This window comes from Babylonia areolata, chromosome 22 (assembly GCF_041734735.1).
Source record: "Babylonia areolata isolate BAREFJ2019XMU chromosome 22, ASM4173473v1, whole genome shotgun sequence".
NCBI classification, from domain to species: domain Eukaryota; kingdom Metazoa; phylum Mollusca; class Gastropoda; order Neogastropoda; family Buccinidae; genus Babylonia; species Babylonia areolata.
Window position 1 is genome coordinate 34,388,915 of NC_134897.1, and position 9,565 is coordinate 34,398,479.

General features: G+C 46.8%; 1 protein-coding gene across 1 annotated transcript in view; it reads left to right on the top strand.

Annotated features, from left to right (window-relative positions):
* Positions 1 to 1,341: 1,341 nt before the first annotated feature.
* LOC143296969 (synaptotagmin-4-like) overlaps positions 1,342 to 9,565 on the top strand; it is a 35,345-nt gene continuing 27,121 nt past the window's right edge. Inside the window, exons 1-2 of the mRNA XM_076609042.1 lie at positions 1,342 to 1,601; positions 8,288 to 9,165. Coding sequence (XP_076465157.1) covers positions 1,565 to 1,601; positions 8,288 to 9,165 — 915 coding nt within the window. The 5' untranslated portion in view covers positions 1,342 to 1,564. The remainder of the gene's footprint in view (positions 1,602 to 8,287; positions 9,166 to 9,565) is intronic.

Sequence of the window (9,565 nt, forward strand, 5' to 3'; positions counted from 1 at the left end):
ACACTAACTTCGCCATTCGAGGGACTGTAGACTCGCGAAACACGCACTGGATAACCTAAATTTTGTTGCTGTTGCCCACGTTCCCGTTAATTTGCCACTTAAGGTCATACGTCCATCATATCATTTCCATACGTCCATCATATCATTTCTATCCATGAATGGATTTTTGGTTGTTGGGTCTTCATTGGTTTTATCATGGAAAATGATCAAAGACTTTAGGTCCCGACTATATCATCCATCCATTCATCTATCTGTCTGCCTATCTATCTGTCTATCTACTCGACAAGAAACTGTCTGCCTGTTTGTATACTTATACTTGTCTGTTCTATGTCTTCCTCTGTTCATTCTTGGTTAAAATCATTATTTTGATCGTTTCATCTTTGGCTGAAATCCTTGTTATTATCTTGTCATTGCTTGAACGTAAATCACCGCCAGCATTTTTATTCATACATTGTTCAAATCTTTGTTTTAAGTATTTCACTTCTTTTCCTTAAAATCTTTGATTTTAGTATTCCGTTTTATTCAATCATTTTCTTTGGCATTTCATACTTTGTATCAAGCCTTGTCTTCGCGTAGTTTGTTCGGATCCTGGTCTAATGCTTTTAAGCTTTAATACACCTGTCTCTTCATCTTTCCGATTGTTGCTTGTTTTTACGCAAATGAGGCGGTGGGTGCTTTGTTTGAACAGAAAGAAAGGCGTGGCTTTGTGAACAAAGACAGACAAAGAAAGAAGCTGCCTAATCTTTCGCCAGACAAACAAAGAAGGGATGTGTCACCGGTGACACAATGTCTACCCGGTAGTGTGTCGCTCCATGAAGAATTGATAAAGTTGCGGAAGCGGGGACATGGGAGAATAACAACAAAACAATAACACACATACCACCCAGTGAGATACAAAACACAGACACACACACACACCAAACTTTCCTCCCAAATTCAAACCTTTCAGTACACACACACACATATAGACACACGCACGCGCGAGCGCGCGTACGCTCACACAGAGCCCTCAAACCCACACGAGCCCAGCTTCAGTCTTTTAGCCCCCACTACCCCCCCCCCCCCCCCAACCAATCAGAGTCAGGTATCGATCGTGACGTAGTCAGTCCTCAAAGATTTTGATGCTGCTCCAGAAGCGGCAGGCGGCACGCAGAGCGAGTGGCACGGGATCGATAGTCGGTGCCGCGACAGTGGGGAACCAGCCAGTGCATACCCCCACCCCCGACTTTCCTCCCTTCAACCACGCGATCTCAATTCGAGTCTGCTGGCACTAGCAGGAAAAGAGAGAGACAGAGGCACAGACAGAGAGAGAGAGAGAGAGAGAGAGAGAGAGAGAGAGAGAGAGAGCACCATCTCTTTTCGATCCGCCATTTTGAAGAGCACACGCAATGGCTTCCAACAGGTCGTAGGCAGACATCAGTTTTATCCCCAACAAACCGCAAACACTTGCGGTCGGATTGCGTAGACCTGCCAGGAAAATCGGCCAATTCGTTTTGACGAAGAGATTTGCTGGGCTGATCTACGATATATTCTTTTATTTGAGGGGACTTTTTTGCGTGTCGCCATGGGTGTTCATGCAGCAGCAAGCACCGTGACTGGAGGTGAGTGACGGAAATCTAGGTTACAGATGTATATGAGGGTGTCTCTGTTTCTCCCTCTTTCCCCCCCCCTTCTGTTCAAACTATGTATTTGTTATGTCCATATTTGACTTCCACAACAACAGCCTTCTTTTTCTTTCTCATTATTCATATGTTTATTGATTGATTTCTCCTTCTGATTGCTGAAACATTGCCGTGTCGGGCGACGGCCTCAGATGGAATCGCCATTATTAATTCATAATCATTGTATCGCTGCGTGCCTGTTGATGTCGATGGCGCTCCCGTTTCACCTGGGCCGTGTACTTGGCGGATGTTTATTGTCTGGGTTATGGGAGGTCGGAGCCCGAGTGATGAATGAGGAGCGCCCAGTTGTGTGTGTGTGTGTGTGTGTGTGTGTGTGTGAAGTCCTAAGAGTGACTAATCCATAAATATGTCCCTTGTCTGGACGAAGAAGACATGCAAAGTCAGACGTGACCAGTCTGGTCGTGCTTGTGCGTCGTATAAAAAAAAGCCAACCTAAAAAAACCAACCAAACAAACAAACCAAAAAAAACAAACCCAACCCAGTCAAGGCTTTATCTGTCTTTCTGGCTATCTTTCTATTATCATTATTAACTTTCGGAAAAACTCTTCTCACTTTTTGTTTTTTCTCTCTTCTTCATTGGAATATATATGTATATACATGTATAATATACAGAGAAATCTGTTGTGATAAAAAGAAATACAAAATACAATATATATTATATATATATATATATATATATATATATATATATATGGATTCGCCAATCGATAATTCTATGTACATAACATATATCTATATATCTATAATATGTATGTATGTATGTATATATATGTATATATATATATCAGAGCATGGATTCGTCAGTCTTTAATTGTCTGTGTACATGAAGGATAAAATTTCAAAATCCTTCAGAAAATTTTGATAGACAGACAGACAGACAGACAGAGAGAGAGAGAGAGAGAGAGAGAGAGAGAGAGAGAGAGAGACAGACAGACAGACAGACAGACAGAGACAGAGAAAGAGAGACAGAGAGGCAGACAGAAAGAGACAGAGAGAGAGATAGTGGGATAAGGAGACGAAAGAAGAAGGGTAGGAAAGAGAGAGAGAAGGATGACAGTGACGAAGATGACGCGGAGAATTAAGATGAGACTGGAAGCGGAAGAGGTGGAGAAAGAGAAGAAGGAAAAAAGAAGAATATAAAGAAAAAAGCTGGAGTACTTTTGAGAGATTTTGTCGTTGTTGATATTTCATATAACTTCTGGTTACAGCTTTATTCATGTCGTTGATATGAACGCCGCGTGGTAACAACACCTGCGCTTCTTTTTGATCTGGAATCAAACTGAATAATGCAGAGTAAATACATTCTCCTTATTTACGAAGGAAATTCTGCATTAATGAATAAAAGATAAAACCCCCTTACCCTTCTTGATACTAGGCACCACACACACACATATATATATATGTATATATATATATATATGTATATATATATATATATATATATATGTGTGTGTGTGTGTGTGTGTGTGTGTGTGTGTGTGTGTGTGTGCCTGCCTCCTCTCCTCTCTCTGTTTTTATCCGTCCATTTCTCTCTCTCAATCCTTCCAGTTCCCTCACATCGTGTCTTTCTCCTGTTTTCATCACAACCCCCCCCCCCCCGCCTCTCCTACACCTTACACGAGCACTCTTTTCCTTCCCAGCGACCCCCCCCTCCCCATCCCCTCCCGCATCCCAATCTCTCACCGTGTCTCTCACTTCATCTCTCACTTTCCCTCCCTCCCTCCCTATCTTACCTCTCTCTCCCCCCCCCCCCCCCCCCCGCCCCCCCTCTCTCTATCTGCGTGGCTCAGCAAGATCGTACGGATATTGATCGGAAGAGAGGGAGGGGAAGGGTGTTGGTGGGGGTTGGGGGGGGGGGGGGGCAAGGAGAAGAGACCCCAACAGAAGGAAGGGACGCCATTTTGCTTGCTTTCCACAAATCAAATGCTTGTTTGTTTTTTAAAAATCATTTTTCGTTTTCTGTATTTTTTTATATATGGAAGCACGCCTCGCGCTAGTCGCCACCATAAAGACATTTCCACTGGCGTGAAGCAGACAAATACAATTGTGCTCTTTTTGTCCGGCTCCCTCTTTGCCGGGGGTGGCTATTTTCGGTAATTGAGTCTTTCGGACGGTGACGGTGGTGGGGGCAGAGGCGGCCTGGGATGTGTGGAAAAAAAACTTAAAAGGAAAATGGAAGAAGAGGAGAAAGTGGAAGGAAACATAGAGATATGGAGGAAGAGAGAGAGAGGGAGAGAGGGAGAGAGAGAGAGAGAGAGAGAGAGAGAGAGAGAGAGAGAGAGAGAGAGAGAGAGAAAACAAGGAGACATAACAGAGAGAGGAAGAGGGAGGGAGGGACAAGACAGGACAAGACAAATTCTTTATTTTCGAGGATAATAGATAAGCACTGGCGCGCTTTTTTTCATCCAGTCTCCGCCCAGAAACAGGGTCTACACTACACGATACTACATTATATATGTCATTGCATGCACTACACAATGCTACTTAAAGTCATAGCATGCGAATACAATTCTACATAAAAGCATAAGCATGGTAATAATAACACACACACACACACACACACACACACACACAGAGGCACGAGCATGGTATTAATAAACGACATAGGAAAAAAAACACACTCAGAACACAGACATACCCCCCCCCCCCCCCACACACACACACTCTCTCTCTCTCACGCACACTTACAGAGAGAGAGAGAGAGAGAGAGAGAGAGAGAGAGAGAGAGAGAGAGAGAGAGAGTACTTATCTTTATTTCCATGACGGATGGAGTTTTTAATCTTTTTCTTGCGGAGAAGGGACTGGGAACTGAAGTTCATGGCACTGGCACTGAACCCCCCCCCCCCCCACCCCTAACCCCCCCCCCCCGAAACAAACAAAAAAACAACAACAACAAACAAACAAACAAAAAACAAAAAACAAAACAAAACCCACCCACAAACACCCACACACGATAGAAACTGAAAACTATTGGAAAAAAACAAATGTATTAGTGTATCAGAAGCAACATAGACAAGAGTATCAATAACCAAATTTGAGGAAAATATTCTCAAACAAACATGATTTTAATCACAAGTGGAGTATGGAAACGAGAGAGAGAGAGAGAGGGTGGGAGGGAGGGAAGGAAGGAGGGAAGGAGAGAGAGAGAGAGAGAGAGAGAGAGAGAGAGAGAGAGAGAGAGAGAGAGAGAGAGGGAGATGGACACACACACACACAGACGGAGAAAAAAATAGAGAGAAAAAGAGGCTGGTTGATACAGACAGGAAGACTGGAGAGAATGAGAGAAAGAGAGACAGAGAGGCAAGAATGCTGGCAATCAGACAAAGACAGAGGTATATAAAAACAGAGAGACAGAGAGAGAGAGAGAGAGAGAGACAGACAGACAGACAGACAGACAGAGCTCACAGACAAACAGGCAGGCATAGGAAAGTGACAGTGACAAAACTCTAATAATATGAGATATCACCTGGAAATGGAACTGTCAAAAACTAATTGTCAGCTCTGTTCCACGGCTACAGTTTGCCGATAAAGGTTTCAAACTATACCGAAACATCAGTGTGGTAACATATGTGTATGCTCATTTCATCCATTTTGATAACTGTCCAATATTTTTGGTTTTATATGTAATTAATTTCAACTTTGAAAAAATAATCAATTATTCTAATAAAAAACAAAATGCAGAATATTCCGATGATGAAAAAGAGATCGACCTGCTTGCTCTTTAGATTATTAGCCTGAAATAAAAGCATGACATTTGATGGATGAATAATGAGCAGCAAGCCAGTTGAGGTAAATGAAGGAAGAACCTCAACGGCAGATAGACTGACAGACAGACAGACAGACAGACATGAAGAAGAGGAGGAAGAAAGGAAAGAAGAAAGGGAGGAATGAAGGAGGGAGATGAAGGGTGAATGGAAGGAAAGGAACAAGCATTGTACTGCAGACGTATCGAGTCATCAAAAAAAAAAAAAGAACGTATGAAAAAAGGATGAAAGAAAGGAAGAAAGCAGGGAAGAAAGGAAAGAGAGAGAAGAATGGAAGGAGCGGAGAGAAAAGAATGAAGTAAGCAAGCATACACGTATTGTATTACACACGTTAACGACACGTGAAATGGAGGAGTGAAAGGATTGATGGAATGGGAAAGGAGAAGGATAGAATCAAAGAGTGGGAGGAATGAAGTAAAGAAGGAAGGAAGGAAGGAAGGACGGTTGACAGGCAGAAAGGAAAAGAAGGAAGGAAGGAAGGAGGGAGGGACGGTTAGCAGGCAGAAAGGAAAAAGAAGGAAGGAAGGAAGGAAGGAGGGAGGGAGGAAGGGAGGGAGGGACGGTTGGCAGGCAGAAAGGAAAAGAAGGAAGGAAGGAAGGAAGGAAGGAGGGAGGGAGGGACGGTTGGCAGGCAGAAAGGAAAAGAAGGAAGGAAGGAAGAAAGGAAGGAGGGAAGAAAGGAAGGAGGGAGGGACGGTTGGCAGGCAGAAAGGAAAAGAAGGAAGGAAGGGAGGAAGGAAGGAGGGAGGGACGGTTGGCAGGCAGAAAGGAAAAGAAGGAAGGAAGGAAGGAAGGAAGGAGGGAGGGAGGGACGGTTGGCAGGCAGAAAGGAAAAGAAGGAAGGAAGGAAGGACGGAAGGAAGGAGGGAGGGAGGGACGGTTGGCAGGCAGAAAGGAAAAGAAGGAAGGAAGGAAGAAAGGAAGGAGGGAAGAAAGGAAGGAGGGAGGGACGGTTGGCAGGCAGAAAGGAAAAGAAGGAAGGAAGGGAGGAAGGAAGGAGGGAGGGACGGTTGGCAGGCAGAAAGGAAAAGAAGGAAGGAAGGAAGGAAGGAAGGAGGGAGGGAGGGACGGTTGGCAGGCAGAAAGGAAAAGAAGGAAGGAAGGAAGAAAGGAAGGAGGGAAGAAAGGAAGGAGGGAGGGACGGTTGGCAGGCAGAAAGGAAAAGAAGGAAGGAAGGGAGGAAGGAAGGAGGGAGGGACGGTTGGCAGGCAGAAAGGAAAAGAAGGAAGGAAGGGAGGAAGGAAGGAGGGAGGGACGGTTGGCAGGAAGAAAGGAAAAGAAGGAAGGAAGGGAGGAAGGAAGGAGGGAGGGACGGCTGGCAGGCAGAAAGGAAAAGAAGGAAGGAAGGAAGGAAGGAAGGAGGGAGGGACAGCTGGCAGGCAGAAAGGAAAGGAAGGAAGGAAGGGAGGAAGGAGGGAGGGACAGCTGGCAGGCAGAAAGGAAAGGAAGGAAGAAAGGAAGGAGGGAGGGACGGTTGGCAGGCAGATGGAAAACGAAGGAAGGAAGGAAGGGAGGAAGGAAGGAGGGAGGGAAGGAGGGAGGGACGGTTGGCAGGCAGATGGAAAACGAAGGAAGGAAGGAAGGGAGGAAGGAGGGAGGGACGGTTGGCAGGCAGAGAGGAAAAGAAGGAAGGAAGGAAGGAAGGAAAGAAGGAAGACAGGCAGATAGAGAGTAAGAAAACGAGCAAACGTTGTGTCGCCAGCACGCTGAGCACGGTGCCGGAGACACGCCGATTCATCAGGCAGACAGGCAGGAATCAAGGCAGGAAAAAGCAAGAACTCACTCATGTACACTTCCACACACACACACACACACACACACACACACACACACACACACACACACACACACACACACACACACACACACACACACACACACACACACAACCAACTTCCGCATCCACCCCAGCAACCACCCAATCCACACTAACCTACAGACCCCTCCCATCATCTCTTCCAAACTTTTTCTCCCTTTTTCCTTTTTAAAACAAAGCTGTACAAATCTACTTCAAAACACATCTGTATGCCCCCACCCTCCCCTTTCCTGCCACCCCTCCCTCTCTTTTTCTTTGTCTGGTCCTGGGCAGCACAGTCTTTCTTTCTGTCTGTCTGTCTGTCTGTCTGTCTGTCTCCCGTCCCCACCCCACCCCCACTGCCTCGCCATTGACATATTCCATTTATTGTTTTTAAGTCTCGGTTGTAGTGCCCCGTGTCGTTAATTTTTGTAAACCCCCCTACCCACCCACCAAATTCATGTTAAATGTTAGCGCTCTGAGCTCCTGTGCTGATAAGATAGAGCGCGATATAAATACACATCATATCATTGTCACCATCAACATTATCATCATTATTGCCACATCATCATCATCATTGGTAGTACTAGTAGCAGTAGTTGTAGTCTCGGCCCAACACTCAGCTTATACCACAGATAAACATAAGTTTACAGTTGGGCCAACAGCAAAGTAAGAGCTGTATTATCAATGGCTTCTTTATTGCAATAGGAAATCATTTAAAACTTAGTCTTTTGTGAAGGACTGTGACTCTCAAACTTGGAGGCAGAATTGCACTGGCTCTTAGTGCTGCAGTATTGGGGGCTAGTTGCCTTTGGGAACCATCCCAATACCGACTGACTGTCCTAAAACGCTGTTGGCCGAGAGAGTGGGGGTGTAACTTGGGCAAGGCACTCTCCACTATAATCAAATTCCAGCCCAGATAGTCTGGACAGCAGTTACCTCCTCTGCTGTTCTGATGGTCATAGTCGAACACGACTGACAATCATACATATAGTCGCAGTATCATCATCATCATCACCATCATCAGCAGTATTATCTTTTTCCAGTGACAACAGGAGTGGCGGTGGGGATCGCCGCGGGCTGCCTGGTCTTCCTCGCCGCACTGACGGCCATGGCCTACAAGTGTTACCGCCGCCGGGTGATGCGCAACGCGCAGAACCGTCTGTCCTCCGCCATCAAGAAGGGCCTGCAGGAGAGCAGCTCCGGCAGCTTCAAGAAGAGCGTGCCTGTGCGGGGCTCGGGGGCGGGGCCCAAGGTGATGAAGTCCAAAGGCACCAGCCCCATCACGCCGCCAGGGGGTGAGTCCTCGCTGGAGCGCATGCCCATGACGGGTTTCCAGTCCATGAGCGGCAGCGGAAGCCTGGACCCCGTGCACGTCAAGGCCGCCGACGTGTACTCCCTGGAGAACGAGAAGGACGGCGCAACGCCTGAGAAGGAAGACGTCCTGAGAGTAGACCCGGTGGGCGGGGGGATGATGCTGCCCACCGAGGGCCACGAGACTCCGCTGCGCACCCCGGCGCCCCTGCCCACCAAGCTGGGCACGCTCAGCTTCTCCGTGGAGCACGACGAGGCCAAGGCCGCGCTGCTGGTCAGCATCGTCCGCGCCAGCGACCTGCCCCCCAGGGACCCCAGCGTGGGCGGCTGCGACCCCTACGTCAAGCTGCAGCTGCTGCCCGAGAAGAAGCACAAGTGCAAGACCCGGGTGGTCCGCAAGACCCTCAACCCCAAGTACGACGAGACGTTCACCTTCTACGGAATCCAGGCCAACCAGATGAGCGGCATCACCCTGCACTTCGTCGTCCTCAGCTTCGACCGCTTCTCCAGGGACGAGATCATCGGAGAGGTCATCTACCCGCTGTCCGACATCGACGTGGAGAAGAAGGAGATGACGGTCACCCGCGACATCACCCCTCGACATCTGAAGGTGAGAAGGGGGGGGGGGGAGCTTTTTTTATTTCTTTTTATTTTTTATTTTATACTTGTTACATTCAAATCAAAGATAATAATAAGGTAAGCAATTACATTCATACGGTATTTTGGATTAACCAACAAGAACAACAAAAACAACTACGTATAAAAAATAAAGACATTTATATATGTAGGGTGGGTGGGTTGGGGGCAGGCAGGGGGGGGGGGGAGTCGTGGAGGGGTGCGAATACATAAATGTATGGAAACAAAAGAAAAAAGAATATACTAACTAATCAGAGCATTCATATATATGAGTCGGACATAAAATAACAAAAAACAAACAAAACACACACACACACACTCAACCCCACCCCCCCACTCCACCCCCCACCCCCCAGCGCCCGAGTATTCATCAA